The following is a 19,746-nucleotide window of genomic DNA, read 5'->3' as shown; positions in this document are numbered from 1 at the left end:
AATTTTCAGGTATTCAGTGAAAGGGTTGTTCATTGTTTCTCGAACAGTTTCTTCGTAATGTCAGTTGTATAATTAAAATAAACTCGTTGCGTCGAACAAAGCGAAATTTTTAACGAGTTATTTTTTACGAGATATAACTCCGACCGTTTCTCTTTCAACCGAGTCATCGTGAACCTCCCTTTTTAACGCATTATTCTACCGTTCAGATGTACGAATCACGTAAAAAGAGAATTCAACGATACGAAATACGCCACTTTATTAATTAACGGGCTACAAAATTATCGTGGATTAAAATAAAAGCGTATATCCCGCGAATGTGAGATACAATAGGACAGTGAGTTAATGTAAAACCAAGTTTATTTTTCCATAGGTTCAGTAGCTGGAAATAATGAAACAAGTTTATATCAATTTGTGTCCGTAATTGTTCCACGTTTTTAGATGTAATCTGCGTGTTTCGTGAGGTGTGAAACCGCCTGGAGCAATGCATACCCGGTTACACGGTACACTAACATAAGTGAAAGTATTTTATCCGAGGACATTTATTCCTCATGTTTATTTCTTCCCAGAGAAATAAAATTATTCTCTGTTTATCCTGTTATTCTTTGTTTTTATTTCTGTGCATACTTTAACATGATGCTGCAAGAGCCAACAGTGATCAAGGCATCAATATATTAAAGCGACGAATAAAATAAAATAGAAGACAAATTTTTAATGATACTAGTATTTAAATAATAATACAATGCAGTACCATGTTAAGGTTTTTAGGGCCCAAGGATATCAAACCTTCACGGGCCCCCTTGGTTGATAAACTTGGTTCCAAAATTGAAATTTATTCTAAATGAAATTAAATAACATTTAATTATAAAGAAACAGGATAACAGTCAAAAAATTTTATTCAATATTTTTTAATAAAATAAATGCAAGGTTTATCGCCCAAGGCTGTAACTCCTTTTAAATGGGAGTCCAAAAACTATTTCTAGAATCTGATACTTTTGACACATGATTCTTATGTAACTTTTAATGCTGATCATGAATCTGAAGTCCATTTGGGCCACTGTTTAACTGTTCTCGAGTTAATGAGCTTTAAAGGTCATTAACACATGTACTCTTTTTCCTCATTAAAACTTTAAACCTCTGTAAAAATGTTAATACTAGTGATAGAAACTCAAATAAGGTATCGTTCTCTTTCGTATGCGCAGTACACAGTATTATAACATCGGTTGATACATAACTTCCATCGTTAACGCGCTAATTGGCAAAAACTAAAATTAAAATAATAGATGACTTAAAATTAAAATAATAGATTTGCAAAGAAGTAAATAAATGGTGGGAAACAAAATTTCTATGCTCGATAATTTTAATCAGGGTTCTATTAAAATGAAGAAAACAACAAGCACGCGATTACCAAGGAAAAAAATCCACGATATCTAGAAAGCAATTAATATCTGCAGCAATTAATTCCTCAACATCCACGCAGAGTTACTATGATCAAAATCGCTAACAATAAGTCTCCCTCAAAGATAATTCACGTGTTGAACATGCTCCCTCGACGAAGAGGAATCGCAAATAAAACAAGCAGAACTGAGATAAAAGGAAATGGGAATAAAAGGACTACTTGGATCGTCCTTGTACCAGAAAAGAAGAAATAACTGTACGATTGCCATGAAGAAGCTCGCGAAACAAGTACAAAATGCAGGAAACAATTATCTTCTACTTTCATATTACTTATTGCTTACTTAGCAAAATTTTCTTATCTAAGATTCTTTGACCTAAAAGGTAGCACGATCGAAATCCCTAAATCCTTCCTGTAAGATAATTCATATCTCGCTGAATACGCTTGAACACTGATCCCGATCGGAGCAAGTAAAAAAACCGGAATAAAAGGATTACTTTTATCTACATAAAGTAAGCAGATTACTAAGAAAAATCGTTTGAATTATGTAAACACCTTCTACCCTCGATTCATTCAAATTTTTCATATTGAGCAACCTCTACCTACAACCTCCACAAAAGAACTCATCAAATGATGAAAACTCCAAAACAAAGAAATGAAAATATGACAAAAGGGAGTGCGAATTAAAGAATTATTTCCAATCACTCTTACTTCCTAACAGTTCCAACAAATAAATAATTATCAAGAAGACTATCCCAACGATAATTCATTCGATGAATAGTAATCGTGAAACGGAGTGGGGTAAAGGAGAACGCGAGTAAAAGGAGTAACAAAGAGCGAGGTCGTGTGTGTGCGTTGGACACACACGGAGGGACTGGTATCGTTAACCGGTACAAGAGTCCGTTCTCCAGCGTGCAAGAGTGGCAGCGAGACGGCGGTTAGTATCGCGAGCGAACTCGGTCGACACGCAAGTCGTCGTTCCTTTCTGCCGTCACTTTTATTCGTAATAGTGTTGTTAGACGCGCTGCGTGTATCGTTGGGATCGGGGCGGGAAAATTTGGATGAAACGTTTCGAAGAATCTCGTCGATGCTCGGATCGGATGTATTAGTGGCGGTCTATTTCCGTGCTCGGTGTGCCAGCTGCTAGAAACCGACTTGGTAGCCAGTGTTTGGAACGGGAGTCACAAAGAGTGTTGTACGCGAAGGAGATCCACGGTAGATCGGTCCGTTAGTCGGCAGGAATCTAGCTGCACACGCCGGGATAGAGAGGTACGTCGCGCTCCAAGTTTCAGCGAACTCGTTACCAGCGAGTTTCGCGTGCATGTGCAATCTCACCGGCAGCCTGTACGAAGCGGCGAACGAACCAAGTTTCACGGAACAATGTTAATCGCGAAGTAACGCGATCAGGTCACCGTGACGTTTCCAATCCATCGATCTTTACTACTGATCGGATCAACTTCCATAGGTATCACGTTGTAACGCGTGATTTTTTTTTATTTCAACCCTTTCTCGTATCCGTCACAGGGACCATTATCGAGTATCATTTTACTGATTGGTGATTGCAAACGAATTTGCAATGTGTCGCAATTGTTTAGTGGAAGGGGTTTCGTCTTCCCGGACGCCTTGAGCTCGGGCCGGGGACCGCTAGGTGGCGGCGAGGTGAACGGTTTCTCGCAAGCGCTCGCAAGTTTCGAACCGCGGTATAATAGGTGTCTGGGGCAGGGTTGTCTGTTGTCAGCCCCACTGACGAGTCTGACAGACTGCTAAAAATGTTTCGAAATTTGATAAGATAGCGTAAAGAGAGTTAAATAATGAATCATATCACTAAAAAAGGATGACACTTAGTTTAAATATTTGCGGTTCTCATGATCCGAAAATGGGTTTCTGGTGATTGATCCCTTGTCAGTTTATTTGGAAGGTACCTAAAGATACGAATAATTATTACATTTCTCGTTTCACACTGCTGTCAAGTAAAACAAGTATTGCTGAAGTTATAATATTTGAATCCTAGCACCGTCTGTTTTCACCTTCTTCGAAACGATATCATCGACGTCGATTGTCTGCCTGCTCGCTAATTCTCCGCCGACAGAATTTCGCCGGCACGTACGCGGATGTATCGACAGATCATGTTGTTTTTCGGCCACCGCGTGTTATCTGAAAATTGAATTCCGCGATCTTCGCGAGAAGAATATCGACAGCCGGCTCTCGGCTTCGGGCACAGTGTAGCTCCGTTATCGCGATCGGCATTGTTCATCGGCGCGGCGGTGAAAGCGTGGCACATGCGGAAATGCACGTGCAATTCGGTCGATCGATTAGGAATACCTACGAGGCTGTTTATCGTTCTTTGTCGACTCTCTCGGGTGGAAACGGTGCTTAATGGAGAGTCATCCAGACAACACGCGGTAAAACTGTGTTACAAACGGTGTCGCGCGGCTGTCCTTGAACGAAAACGGGCGTAAAGCACCTGGTGGGTGTAGTAACTAACTCACTCAGGTTAGCTTTGTCGGCCCAAAATTAAAATTCCTTGCGGCGACGAAGAGTCGAGTGTTGGATCTTCCGGAACCGACGGAATGGTTGGCAAGTCGATTTATCCATACCCGGCGCCACTTAGAGGATGTTAACTGTGGCTGTTGGAGAGTGGATTGTTATTTAAGCGAAAGTTTAGGAAGTCTCGTTAAAAAATCACCTGTCCTTGAACGAGAATTTCTGCGAAATATCGTCGCGATCAGGATTTCTGACCTCGGATCGGAACAACCGTCTGAATAATAAATATTTGCGGGAAACGTTAGTCCATCACGAGACGAACAAAACGAGAATTGAACTGGTGACTCATTCGTGTTGTTACGTATTCTTCTCTGTGTGGTTTCATTCGCGTACGCTGACTCGAAGACGCGAACAAAATTACTAAGTTTCTGGATCATTGTATTATAATAACATTTAGAGTAATTAAATTTCCTCGTTTTACTACGCGAATCAACTGCTCCCTGTCTAATGAATTTTTTAGTCCTCGCGTGAGCTACAAATAGCTGCACTTCACTCCTGAAAACTAGAACGGAGGACTGAAACTTTGCGAAGTAGTGTATTTTATTAGATTCCATGGGGTAGCAGTTGCACGTCAGTTTTTTAACATTAATGAATAGAAATATGGAACAGAGGTAATATTAAAACTTATCGTATCCCTGTTATTATATTAATGCATTCACTGCCATGGTAGAAATGACCGTGTGGTCGGACATATTAAACCACTAATTACTAAGCCCGCGATGGGTTAATTTTCAGATATAAAATTTCAGTTTGCTATTTTACATTATTAGTGTAATGTTGGCTGCGGTCATCGATGACCACCGTTGCCAGTAAATTATAGAATAATTTATTTTGTTAGATTTCAGTTGCCTATTTGTCGCATATCATTAATGAAGAGTAATATAAAAGAAACTTGGTTGAGTAATATCGAAATCTGTTGTATCGCAATCGTCAACGCTTTAATTCAAATATGTATCTTCGAACGATCATCAAACCTAGAACTCGTGTTTACAGCTGACACCAGAGTGTTCGCCTCCAGGGATGGGGTCAAGTTCAATATGTACTCTCGAATCCGAGTCATTTCCAATATAAGTTCCACTTGATGGAATTCGAACTCGCAAAAGGTGAAATTTCATTTAAAGACAACTTACACTCAAATTCCTGGTTATTCTTTTTGAAACACCTTGTATTTGTATGTCATCTCTATTCGTCACCGTAGAGAAACGAAAGTACATATTCCGTCGAGCAGTTTTATCTGATGTTGCTTAGGAAATTGTAAGAAAGCGGGCTTCGTAGCGTAAAAGGACAGTACTACAAGTTTTGCCGGCCAATTGAGCCGACATAAAAGCTCAGAGGAATTGCAGCTGCGGGTCAACGAATCGTCCACTCGCACGAACACAAAGGAACTGGCAAAGCACATGGCAGATTCTCTCTCTGAACCCCGTCCCTTTCTTCTTCTTCTTCTCTTATTCTTTCTCTTGTATAGCCTTCTTCATGGCACTGTCTCGTTGTGTTTTCGTCGTACAGTGTCGCTAGCATTGTTCCCTGTTTTTCGCGAAATCAATTTTTCCTTGCTCGCGACAGCCACGACGAGACTTCGACTTCAACGTCTCGTCCCGTTTACGATCGATTGCGTGCAATCGAACGGCCTCGTAAACAGTATTACCTAGCGCGACGGATGCTTCAATTTGACGGAATGGTTTAACAACTAGATCGGTGTTGTTTTATTGGTTACGTTGTTGTTTCCCCCTTTTTTTTCATTACTTTCTCGGTTCGATGAAACCATTCTTTTCTCATCTTTTTTTTTTGTACGTCGAGTCTATGGTAGAACGAGATAATCGTTGGGGGATGAAACGGAGTCAATTTCAGTTTAACGAAGAAATATGTGTAAGAGGATTTGGGTAACTGATCGTCGAAAGGTATTGCATTTGTTATGGTCACAATTAGTTTCAATTGCTTAGATATATTTGCATCTTTTTGCACAAAGTTTTGTAAACGACTATTGTGGTTATTAATCCTTCAGTGATTGAGTCGATCGTTACAGAGACTAAGCTTGCAAGATTTTTGATAAAAATTTATTAAACGACATATGTCGTGAATTCTTCATGCTTACATTTTTATCAGACAATTTGCGAATTAACAGAAATGTCAACTGTCGCATTTAGTACAATTTCGTGGCTCCGTGTCACATGCAAATACGGTATTTTCGGCTCTGATGTATGCGAACGCCTCAAATTATTTTGTCAAATAACATGCACGTTTTATGAGAAGATAATATTATTAAAACTTGTAAATTAGGAGCTACAACTATGGCAATTAAAACGTACGTGTACTGCATCTCATAATATTTGTTGCAATTTGTCTATGAACAATAATTTATAAAAGAGAATTCGTATAGTCAATTATTGTTGCCTTAACGAGTGACAAATTGATCAAGAATCAAGGAAACTTTCGTCAGCTCTCCATTTTGAATAGTTTCCTTGATATGTTCACTAACAGGAAGATTAACATTCCTTCGAACAGTTTGTGTGGCCATTTTTTAGAGACCATGCATACCTACCACTCAAGGTGATGTAAGCAAAACATAAACCCAAGTGTCAGATAGAGTTAACCCATTTGAACTTGGTATTTTGTTACAAGATAATCCCCAGAAGTACCAGAAATTTTTTTATTATTTACACAGAGTGTTCCATGGAACTGGAATAAATGGTCGAAATATATTTCGTTATATTTCATTATAAAATGGTAGAAATATTAGAAATAAATTTTCAACCAAAGTACCATAATATTTATTTGTAGAGAATTAAAAAACGCTTCCATTGATGTATAACAAAGTACAAAATTCCAATTTTAAAAATTTTTCAACGTGAAATTTTAGGACGCATACGGTGTGTCATTAATTATTTAGACTAATGCGCATAAGGTCTCAAGGTAGTGCAATGTCGATGCATTCGTAGCTGCACAAATAATCCTGAGGCCCTGAGGAAGCATGAATGATCCCCTTGTAAGGTATTGCTTGTATAGGATTACAAAAGCTCATGTTACGCGTTGCGCAAAAGTAGTTAGCCGAGATTCGTGCGACGATCGCGGTCGACGACCATCCTCCAATCCAGCATTATTCTGAAGAATATGATTTTTTATTTATTCTTTTTTTTTTACAAGCAATCCGTGTTATTATAGGGGAACAATAGACGAAAATCAGTTCCAAAGGAGAATTCATAAATAAAGGAACACACGTTGCAGCTCCGTTGTATCGTTAAGCGTTAAGATTATTGCAAAACCTTTGACGCGTTCTGCTTCCGACCTACATTTCTTTTCATTCTTCGTGTTTATACAGACTGCATTTTTTACACCTTCTGGAAAGTTTGCTGTGAAGTTACGTGGCTTTGGAGATATTCGGGATACGAAGTTCTATCCTTTTCGGTAGACTTCGCGTTTATGCAAAGCTGCCCTACAAACGAGAAATTGTGTAAGGAGTTAAGAAATGAAAAGCTTTTTCTTATGGATAGTAATAGAAGCTCTAATTATCTTTATTATGATTCAAGATAAAATTCCGTACATTTTGTTAGATTCGTTTGTAAATATTTGAATTTTTAATATTTAAAAATATGATAATTATTTAATTTAATAGAGATTGTGTTATTAAAATTGATTTTTGTTCGAAGTCTCATGACGTTTCGTACGTTCACTAAAAAAGCTCAGACGGGACTTGTTTGCACTTTAATTAGACAAGCTGTTCCTAAATCCTACATTGCAATTAGTTATATTACGTTCATTTTACTTCTCCAGTTTTTTTGTGTTTTGACGTACTGTTTTCATTATATAATATGACTATTGATCATGCAAACATGCTCGCAGCTCTGCTACTAATACTACACACAAAGAAAATTGATGTACATATTAGGTAACCCTCGGGCAGCGGATCATGAAGAGAGCCACAATTTTAATGTAATTTTGTATTTCATATTATTTTCATATCCTAAATTTTACACTGTTTCTTTAATAATTATACATTCATTTTTGGGTTATTATCTTTGTACATATTTTGTAAATTTGAGTCACAATTGATCCAGGCTCTGCTGTTGGAGGGTCGAATGTTAAATCCAAAATACCAAGTTCTAAATAATAAATTCCACCAGTATAATACCTATTAAGTACAAAATATTAAATGTTGAGCACTGCAAGACACTTCCCAGAAATTAATTAGATACAAGAAACAGGTACAGAAAATGAATGAATACCTGAATAAAGTCAGAATTGAATTATTATTGCTGGGTCAAAGTTGATTCGCAGAAGAGGAGGTCATAGCTCAGTACAAAGCTTCAATTGCTTTGTGCCTACGTACAAAACGTAGGCGAAGGTTATTAAAATTCACGACATACAGCTGAATGAAGTGAGGTAAAATGAAATTTAAAAATTATCTTTCATCTTCGGAAAAATTCAATAATAAATGAATTTTTCATTTACCAAAATGCATGGAAATTTAAAGATAATCCAACGTGAGATTAAACGGGATTTTAATGCTTCGTTTTCTACCATTTTTCGATCCGAATTTCTTCGTCATATCGAACTTCCACCAACGCTGAACGAAATCGTATTATCACCTGGAGATAAGCTTTAATCGACGGTGATACCCGCAAACCGCGACGCCGGTACCAAGATAAAATAAAGCCTGTTACACAACGAGCGATCATCTGCTCGTTGCAGCCTGGTGTAACAACAAAAACGTTTGCGTTTCCAGCTCATGGTTCATACGTCGTTGGTGGATCATACGTGACAAGGATGTTATTATGGAGCATTCGTTGCATGAAAATGTCCTTGCTTCGTCGGCGCGGTTTTTGCGGTCCATGAAAGGTAAAAAACGTAACTCGCAACTTTGGTAGCCAGAGTATTTGCGAATGTTTTGTTCGAAAATTTTCAACGGGAAAACGCCGGCAATTTACACGATCGTTCCTGAAGCTTTACATGAAATAATTCAACCTTTAAATTGGAAAGCTATGGAAATCGTGCGAACGCGACAATAACCTTATTCGTATTATTTTTCGATTAGTTCTTTTAGAGAATATATACTAAAAATAACACTTTGCTCAAATAATTAACGATAAATTTTGTAATGCATCTTTATTGCACTTATTGCTTCAAAGATTCGTTTGAAAATATTAAGAAAAATTCATTTTTCATATTCTCATATTAAGCTCTAGATTTATCACTATTCTTATCCTTAATTAATTTTTCATAATTACTCAATGAACAAATATTAGATGTACAAATTAATTCGGTGGTTTTTCATTTTCTAATTGATGATTTATTTTTGACCAGTTATAATAACTCCAATTTAAAATTTAAAATTTTAATCCAATTTAAAATGAATTAATAACAAAACATAACAACATATGATCGTACTTTTCTTACTATTTATAAACTTGAGCTAACAAACTTTTTGAGGTCAACAGTTATTGACTGACAATGAGAACTAAGTGCATAGAGCTTGATACAGGATTTAAATTCTTCTTATTTTACTAGAAAGCCAATTAATAAGCCTTTGACCATTCGTTCAATCATAATTCCATCAAAATAATAAAATCTAGATGTGGTGGATACTCTTTGAAAAATTTCATTTCTAGTCTTTTGAACGACACATACCTCTATTATACGCAATCATACTTTCCATAAATCGTTTCTAATTTTCCTTAACGACCACGAAGAATGCGGGTAAAAAGATTCGTCGCCAGAAGCGCGCCAGCATAAATGGCAACACCATGCGTCATCCAACAACGATTCCATTCCTAGATCTAAGACCTTTTCTAGACCCTTTATCCGGTTCCACAATGAAAGGGAACGGACTAGGGGAGAGGGGATACGATTTACCTGAAGAGCAAGCCAGGTGCGTTCGTTCAACCCGCGAGCGTCGTGCAGTTTACCTGCGGAAGCGTTTGCTAGCGCATCATCGCACGGAACGTTCGTGCTTCGCTCTGTTTCCTCGTGGGTGTTCCATTCCATGCGAGAACTCGACCAAAATTCACGCTTCCAGGCAACACCGTCTCGCGTTACCAAGCCTCGATGATCCGATATCCCTGCCAGGTAGACAAAAATCGATTATCAACAGCATACACCGCGTTCGTGGGTCATTCTTACTGGTATCATTTATATATCTTATGATTCTTCTATTTCTTTGTTAGATACAATGTTCCATTTTTATTAGATCCACAATTAAATTCGTCACTTTTCTTTATTTCTTAGAATTGAATTAACGAGCACCATTCGAGTCGATAACCTTTTGCTATATTTGCGATAACTTTTGACTTTCTGTGACAGAATCTGATTCATTTTTAATAGAATTTAGTTAGAATTCGAGCAAAATTTAATCGTTGATCTTTCAGATATGAGTTTGATGCTATAAAATTTTCTAACTTTATTAGAATAGAATTTTGCACCTATTAATATTCTGACTGAAAATTACATTTCTGTGATTAGAAATGATAGTTCATAACGTTTGCGAATTAATCCTAATATGAATAGGTGTTATCAGTAATGTCATTGAATTCGTCATTATCTTGCGTCAGTGATATTTACTTTGACTCATCGTAAGCGCTTTGTGCGATAATATTACAGTACTCCTGGTAGTGTACAGGAATTACAATGTCCCATTTGAATGATTCATTCCGTACCCCTCGGACGGCGGACCATGGAGAGTGCCCTAATTTCACTTTAATCTTGTATTTCATATTATTTTCATTTTCTAAATTTTACACTGTATCTAAAAATTATTCTTCCAATATATGAAACTCTTTCTTTCAAAAATTGTACATTTAACTTTCGATTAATATCCTTGATCGCGATTGACCCAGGCTCCGTTGTTTGAGGGATATACAAGCCATCGAAGAATGATTGTTGTACAAAACCGAATGGAAAGTATGGAATAACATTTTTTGAGAAAATCGAAAACAAAGATTGGCCGGATATGTAGAGGGAGCGATGATATTCGCAATTGCCGCCCCCACGGTTGTATCAGATGGGTCGAAATGACACCCGGCATCCGCCAGAACCGCGAGGTCATCGATTGTGGTCAAAGTGTGTCGTGCTTCGAATATTTTCACGGAAATCGGGTTGACGCGTGAAAGTACGAACGTTGTTTTCCATCGAATACGATACCGCGAAAGCGTGAGTGCTCGTTTTCAACGCGCGACACCGACCAATATTTCAGATGAAACTTTAATCACGTGTTCGACGAGACACCCGCGACAAGATAACGTTAGCTCTTCCCTTTTCTTTTTTTATAAAACACGTGTGAGTCCCTTTTGAAATCGACGAAACGTCGAGCATTGAAATTCCCCGCGAAAAACCACGTTACTCTGAACCGGTCGTCCATTTGGGAATTTCATTTTCGATAAAGTCCCTTTTCTTTTTTAAATACTGAGAAACACGGTTGTTTCATACCTGTGAAAAATCACCAGGTAAAATTTCGTGACATACATTTGATTGATACGAGAATCTTTATGCATTCGTGACATGCGATATTGAAGCGGGTACAGTTTCTTCGTGAAAGAAAAATATTTTGTCAAGAAACATGTTCGCGTTACTTTTTGATTCGATGCGCTATTGTTTCGATAAATTCGATGGAGTATCGGAGGACCAGGGAATATGTATATTAAATTCATGGGCATTGAATGGTCGTCTCCCGATGGTCAGACACGGATTCATACAAAAATCAAATTAAATCTTGGATATGTTCGAATCTATCTATGGAAATCGGCCAATCGCATCTAGCTCTATAGGTACGTCGAGAATTCCGAGAAATTTAATCAATAAGTTGAATTTTTCATTCGTACACGCTTTTCCATCCTACATTTTATTCATATTCGAATAAAATCATTTGATTATATAAGACATTTTACATAAAGAAACATCATACGTTGAGAATTTTTCCTTTTTATTAATAGAAAATTAGAAGTTGAATTTTCAGAAAATGTAAATGAAGAATTAAATTTTTTATCGTAGATCACTCTGTTTCTGAACGTAAATAGTTTTAAAAAGTTTCTCGTACTTCTCCACGTTTTTTTCCCATTCATGACACTCTTTCCCTGCTTCAAATTATAGGAAAAAATTATTCTTTACGCTTTTTACCTATACCTTGTTTATACTACACTTAAACTTGTGCTATTTATTACTCTTTTTCCTATGATCAATATTTTCATAACTCTTTCGCTACAGTTTTTCTTCGTTCAAATGATACAAAATTATTTCTTCCCCCAATATGATATACAATTTATATTTAAAAAAATTTGTCATCATTTTCCACATGTTCCAGTAGCCTTTCAATAACTTTCTTCATCCAAACTTTGAAAGGAAATTACTTTGTTTATCGAAAAATAATTGTTAAAAGCAAACAAGCTTTTTTTATCAAGGAAAAGAAAGAAATAGAGAACAGTAAGACAAACAAACTTCCTTCGTTTACATCTATCGATCCGAGCAAATACAAAGGTCTAGAGATATTTGCAAACAGCTTTGTCATACTCGTAGAACAAGTTGAACCGATTAGAACGACGTGGAACGTAAGTAGTGTAAACGTAGACGGTCTACGTTTCTGGAGGTATTAAACGCTAGGTAAATCACTGGTTCGTTGTTACAAAGGACAAGTGTTTCGAAGAAAATCGGTCGACATCGACGTCCAACTCACTCCACCTTTCAATTACGCGAACTTGTTTACCCCGCTGCCGGGGTTGGAGGATGGTAAACAAAATCATACGTTTCTTTTTTTTTTTTCTTCTTCTTCTTTTCGTTCCCTTTTTTAGCGACGTTGCTCGCAGCGAATCGCTTTTTCCCCCTCTTGTCGTTAATTAGCAGTTTAATTAAATGAAGTTTGCGTTCTTGCAGTCACTCGCGAGTAGATCGTGAATTTCGATTGCCAGTTTTCGTCGGCAAATCCGTTGGCAAGTTGAAGGAATACACGCGCGGCTGGTTGAGTTAATACGAGCACCGTTTATTAGGCTTCCACGCGAAGGATTTAGCAAATTCATAACAGCATTGAGATTATTATTATTTGCTTAAGTGTTAGGTGAATGATCACAGGCTACAGAAATGGGCGGTTTTTGTTACGAATCGGTTTATGTTGAAATCTGTTGCGTTTTAAAGAGAAAATTATATTTTCTCTTTCTTTATTCAATTTGTAATTTGTCAGTTACAAAATATATAAAATACAGTGCTTTCTAATTCATTAGCAATCTATGAAAGATAATATATTATATAATATTTAGTAATTAAAAGTTATGTTATTTCTTTTTTTCTAAATTACTTTTGATATTCATATTGAAAATTAATATTTCTGAATTTCTAATTTCATTGTATGCCATTTTTCCCAGGGAAGCCTACTATGCTCGACACTGTACAAAGCGTAGGAGTATGATCTTTCAATGTAATTATTCATAATGAAGCAAATGGAAGGTGAAATCGATTTAAATGAATAAGCGAGCTATATGAATAGGATATATCAATCACGTTGCTCTTAATGAACTCGGTCGGTTCTTTAACAGCTATTTCGCTTTACGCTCTTCGATTCTTCGACTGCTATTTTATTTTGACTTTGAACTTTTTGATTAAATTTTAATCCATTATAAATAAAATCGAAGCAAAAGTAACTGAAGTTTCATTAAACTTTACTGCGACCCTAAAACTTCTATTAAATCCCATTAAACTCTTCGATTCTCTGATTAAACTTTTAATTCTTCGACCCTCGGTGAATTTCATTATTTGACTTCATTAAATTCAGAGAAAAAAGCTTCTTTTCAATTCTGTTTGAAGACAATTTTTGTATCTTTCGAAATTCCATTCAGTTTAAACCTTCCGATTCCATCGAAATAACTAAGCTTTTGCTTTGATTTCACTCAGCTCTTAGAACACGCGCTTACATCTTGTCTGCTTTCAGGCCAAAAAGGATTTTCCTCCATATGCATTCCTAGCATTCATTCAGACGCACACTCCTCTCGAAACAGACCCTCGCATTTCAAGCAGCCACTCAATCTCTTTCCTACTATCTCAACCACTTGCATCTAATTCACGAGGAATTCATTCACGTTCAACGTTGAAGAAGTTTATTCACCCATGCACTTTAAACCACCTTCTGTTTTAACAAAGGTACTACTCTAAAGGATCAACACGTGCTATAATTCTAACAAAAGAAGAAAATAGGAAAATTCTCCATCTTCCTTTTTCTATAAGTGTGCATAATGATTCTTCATCCTTATTCAGACTAAGCGGGCACTGCTACTTTGGCGATTATTTCTTTGAAGTATCATTTTCCCAAATTGATGAGTGCAAAAAAATTTATTTTGCCACGTTGAACAATTTGATGAGATAATGGCGAATTACGTAAATTTTCAAATAATTATATTAACACAAATTAAAGCATGCTTAGTTTAATGATTTCTGGCCCCTGTAATTTGAAGAAGAATTAAATTAAACATGCCATTACTTGTCAATTTGGGAAAATGGTACTTAAAAGAAATAATGACTCTAAGAAATCATTTTAATTAGAAATTCGAAGAAGACCTTAGAATATTTGAAATGTCTCATTTCCAGAGCCAACGCAATATCATTAATTTCTGTCTAATGACAAATTCTGTCTAATGATCATTTCTTTCATCTTCTACTATTTGAGAAGTACAGTTTGACCCAGTTATTTGGGACAATGTACCGGACGTGTTAAAAAATCACAATGCCATTGAGATACCGTATCGTCGAGCACACTTGCCAATCGTAGAATCATCTCAAAGGTCGGTATTCGAAAAATATCCTATGCCACTATAGGATTGAATACATGTGTCCTCGCAAGATATCCGGAATTATTGCAGCGATAAGTGTGACCCGAGCTCGTTAGTAAGAAAGCGAGGTCGTATCGTAAGGTTGCCGGAAGTCGCGGGTATTCGACAATGGTGTCACGGCGAAGACTCTTGTTAACGCGAATGTGGTGGCAATCGATGAGTCACGATGCTGGTTAATTCCTCTCGCGTACGATGCAACGAGTTCACGGCAATTCCTTCTCGATTTCGACATTCGTCCTCGCCATTGTCTCCGTTTCCACCATTGTTGCAACACGGACTTTCCGCTGGATATTTACTGGACACGACTTTAAATAACCAGACACAAGTACCATGCGATCTAATCCTTTCGTGGTTCGAATTTATTTTTATTAAAAATTTATCATTTATCTATTGGGTATTAATAGTTTTCCTTTTTTTATTTCAATTTTATCAAGCTTCTTTAGGAAAAATGGTGATATAGAGAAAGTAGGAATTCTCAAAATCCTAATTTTGATGACTTATTATTTAATTTTATAATTTAAACTTTCAATTTGCTATTCCAGCTAAATAATATAATAACAGTGGTATTCATAACTTTTATTTTGCTTTAATTTTTCAATTATACCATTGAATAATCTCTAATTATAAATCCAGTTTAAAACATGTGGCATTTAAATCTGATCGCATTAGAATTTCGTTGTTGGTAATAATGAAACTGGTAACCGACTAAAATGGTACTCGGCTGCTGAATTAATACAGAGGGAAAGTTTGTGAAACGTAAGTAGCTCTTCAAAAATTGAGCCCCTTCATTCGAGTAAGTGATTTCCCCAACAGTTTGGAGCACTTTACAAATTAAATACCCGACTGCACACTTGGTACTTGACAGGTATTTAAAAAGAACTTTAATTGTTACTTTACTGTAAGGTGTCTTGAGTGAAAACAGAATGATTCAAAATTATTCTATGCCACTGTTATTTTCAAATTTTGTACAAAGAATGCAGACTGGTAAAACGTATAAAATTTTCACATAATATGAATTGTGAATCAAAGAATGATTAAAAATCGATTAGATTATAACTACACGTAACGTTCGATTGACAAGATTCGCTTAATTAGCTGATTCCTAGTAATGTTTGTCCTGTTATCGAACATTTATCGTTCGGGGATATCGTTTAATAACCACGGCTTTTACGAACAGTCACGCTCGCTTAGAGATTTTAACCGATTGAAACAACGTATAAAACAACGGGGTGGAAAGAAGAATGATGACGAGAACCTGAAATGAACAGAACTCACGAGTGTTTGTTAATTAAAAGGAAAATGGTCCTGTGTGAAAGGTACTCGAAACTTGTCAACGTACCGCTTTATTCAAGAGATAACAGGCTCGATCGCATCGTGCAGGGAATAATGTCGAAAACAAATTCAGCTATGAAACTTTGTAAAAGCATTTTCATGCTTAACTTTATTCTACTCCTCGAACCTTGCTATTTTTTCGTTCATCCTTCTTACATGATTCCTCTTAATTTCAAACTTCAGCGCCTTAACACATTTGCCTAGTTAAGTGCAATTACCTTAAATCAACTTCAATTAATCTTCTATTTTCCTATAAAATCAGAATAATTTTTAATTATTAAATACAACGCTTTATGACATAAATGTTAAACTGTACACCGAATATTGTGTACATTTTGAATTTATTTGTTTCCAAAATTAGTTTTCACCAAATTGGTATTTGAAATGTTCCAAGTGTTAATATTATATCGAAGTTACATCCCCCATTTATGAAGCTTAATTTAATCGGAAACAACTCAACAGAGTACTGTTTGTTTACACTCGGAGAGAATACTCATTAATACTGTTAATTTCATACCAATGGTTTATTCGGTTTTTTACTCTGGCATGGTGGTAATCGTATCATGAAATTTTAACGAGTCGGAAGCGACCAAGAAATGTTTACTTTTATACCCGCCAAAGTATTGTGTCGAACGAGGGTATGCAAAACGTGAATATCAAGTCCGATAACAGGGTTATAAATTAAACGAACGATTTTATCGGAACAGCTTAACAATGATTTATGGTAGCAGGCTTAAATGCATTTTATTAATTTCGATTAACGCCGTTTCAGAACGATAGTAATTAGTCTGACACTTTTGAAACGAGAAAAGTATATCGTACCCTTCTTTTTTTTAAATGTAATAATCAAACAGATAGATCGATCATTTCTATAAATATTCAAAAGTTTCTGGTCACAGGTTTTCACGGTGTCAATAACAACGCGTAGAATTCATAATATACCATGAATTTTTATACAAAATTGATAGATTTCGATCAATGTAATCTGAAGTCTTATCCCGATTCGGTGTACATTCATACGCTTATATTAATATTAAATTATTGCTTTCAATAATTATTTTGAAATCAAGATAAATTTGGTTTGTCGATGAATACGATGCTTGGTAATTAAACAGATACAAATATTTCTAGTAAACCGAATTGTCCTGTAATTCTGTCATGAAATCTCAGATTTGAAGAAAATCAAGAAATCCAATAAACATTTGATAATTTTAGCTCATTCAAATTATGTAAGATTATTTTAAAGGTGAAGAATGAATAATTGCAATTTTTACGTCTGAAGATGAAAATATCATTGGCCTTAAAAAAAAATTTTTAAGAAATTAAAGATCTAATGCCCCGCATATTAATTACTTAAAATTCTTTAGAAATGAAAATGAAATTAAGATAACACGATAATTTCAATGAATAATTATCATTTGCAATCTTCTTCGAATCGATTCGAACAAGTTTAATCCTTATCAATTAATAACGTTCTCCTTCAATATGCCGCCATCTAGTTCAATTAAAAGCACTTTAAAGACTACGATCTTATCATTTTTTAATGAACAAAAATAAAGTAAGGTTGCTATAAGTCTTAAATCACTGTGAATTCATTAGAAGCCGCTGATTTTCCATGAGTAATCATCGTTATCATCGATCCACTGCCAATGGCTAACTATAACAATAGCTATAACTGATCTGTTTCGTGTTACCTGATCACTCGATAACGTTGTAGTGACAAACACGTGACCTCGATTATTAATATCGGCTATTTGTTAACGACGTTAGAGCGATCGAAAGTCACTTTGCAACGAAGATAACGATGATATGAGATTATCTCGATGTTGTGATTATATAATCACTGGGAGGATTTATCAGAAGCATTTGAGATTACAGAGAAATTAAATGTTCTTCTAGTAATCACAAAAATTTTATTGAAAAATATTTAAGAATAACGTAGTTCTATCAATTGCTATTAAACTTTAGCTGGCACAGTAGAAATAGTTGAGATTTTTATTCTCACGAGAAAATTGAAAAATGGTCATGGAACATAATTAAGGAGAAAAATTATAGATAATAGTAGATGTGAAGAATGGTATCGATAGCGGTTTATCCTCGCAACAATTTATTCTCTACTCATTCAGACAATTGGTAGTACTTAGCGCGGTGAGATGGATTACAGCGTGAAACTTTTAAAGTCCATAGATACTTGAAATCCTCGAAGAATTGTTTCGCAAGTTCCACAACTTTCATAGCATCATTTGCAATCCGTTGGTAATGACTTGAAAAAGTTAACTGATCCAAATCTCGGGTGTTAAATAGTTTTGTGAAATGCGACAAATTTCCACCGAGAAAGAAGAACTTCATATCTCAAAGCACAGTTGTATTCATTTTTCACAAACTTTTATTCTCGGATTTTATCTCATGTGCCGTGTCTTAAATAATTATATCGATCCAATGTTGTTATATAAGCAAACTCAGCTAACTTAATCATGAATACTACTGAAATTACACTTGCTGTCTCGAGTAACAAATTGAAATACTAAATTTTTACTATTTTGAATTATTCATTCGTCGCTGAATATGCCAATATGTTAAATTTAAACTGCCGCAGTAAAAATTTACGTATATGGTATAGCAAGCTGTAATTGTAATTATTTAAAATATGGTTATTTAATATTACTAATTATTAATAATACAAGGTTGATTTTCAATTTAATACTTTACATTATTCGTATGATATTAATATTATTCAAAGATTATCTACCCTTCCCTTTTATTAATTAATTATAATTTATATTTCCACTTGCTATTTCACTAAATAAATACAAGAACTTTTTCACAATATTATTTTTTCTCTTCGAGTTATTCAATTATATTACATTTATAACACTGGTTGCTGGCGAACCACATAACATTCAACTCGTTAATAGTAAGTATAGAAATCGCTGCACTAAACGTCTCGATCAAGAATAGGGAATAACGATAGTCGTCGAAACGTGGCACGAAGCGTACAGTCGCAGCAATTTGCAAATAATGCGAAATTTACCGACCAGCAACTGTGTCATTTGCCCGTGGAATATTTGATCGTCCGATTGAACGATTTCCCCCGACCAACGGTCGGATAAAATATTCTACCGGGAGAAAGGACAATTACACGTGCGTCGTGCAGTCTTGATTGATGCGCGAACGGGTTCATTGAAAACTTGGCCCAACGATTCGTATACGGCTTATCGATTTTTCACTTTATTTTCTTTCCTTTTTTTCATTCCATTTTTCAGGACAAGATTTTTTGAAACCCTTAGTTTAATATGTATGCAGATCATATTTCGAGGTATAATTTATTTTTGTATCACAAAAAGTATAACGTTGATTTCATTTTCTTTTATACCAAATCGTGAAATATATTTGTTGTCGAAAACAGAGGTAGATTTGAAATCGGTTGATAATATAAACTCGTAGTTTACGCTTGAAAGCTGTCGAATTCACGAAAATTGCTTATCCTCCAGTTTGAAAATAGAATATCCAACCCCCTCAACTTAGCATTCTTTTCCATTTTTACCTCACCCTTCCATTACCGGAGGATCAGTGTAGACTTTCCTTGAAATCTTCAACAAGTTTAACTCCTCCGTTCAAACGTATACTTTCCTCCCCTCGAAGACAATGTTTCAACAAACTGCACCGAACTTCCCGGCTTTC

The 19,746-nt window shown here is 35.7% G+C and overlaps 1 protein-coding gene across 5 annotated transcripts in view; it reads left to right on the top strand.

Moving 5' to 3' along the window:
• Nucleotides 1–2,323: 2,323 nt before the first annotated feature.
• LOC117607055 (choline transporter-like protein 1) overlaps nt 2,324–19,746 on the top strand; it is a 30,520-nt gene continuing 13,097 nt past the window's right edge. Inside the window, exon 1 of one of the 5 annotated variants that reach the window (XM_034330263.2) lies at nt 2,324–2,662. Coding sequence is in view for 3 of the 5 variants with exons in the window: in XM_034330261.2 (XP_034186152.2) it covers nt 9,676–9,997 (322 nt within the window). In the remaining 2 variants the exon portion in view is untranslated. Of the gene's footprint in view, nt 2,663–2,728; nt 2,859–8,691; nt 8,771–9,317; nt 9,998–19,746 lie in introns of those variants that run through there. The other 4 variants (XM_034330264.2, XM_034330262.2, XM_034330261.2 and 1 more) reach the window with 4 other exon arrangements.

This window comes from Osmia lignaria, chromosome 2 (genome assembly GCF_051020975.1).
Source record: "Osmia lignaria lignaria isolate PbOS001 chromosome 2, iyOsmLign1, whole genome shotgun sequence".
NCBI classification, from domain to species: Eukaryota; Metazoa; Arthropoda; class Insecta; order Hymenoptera; family Megachilidae; genus Osmia; species Osmia lignaria.
This window is presented reverse-complemented; position numbering and strand designations above follow the sequence as displayed.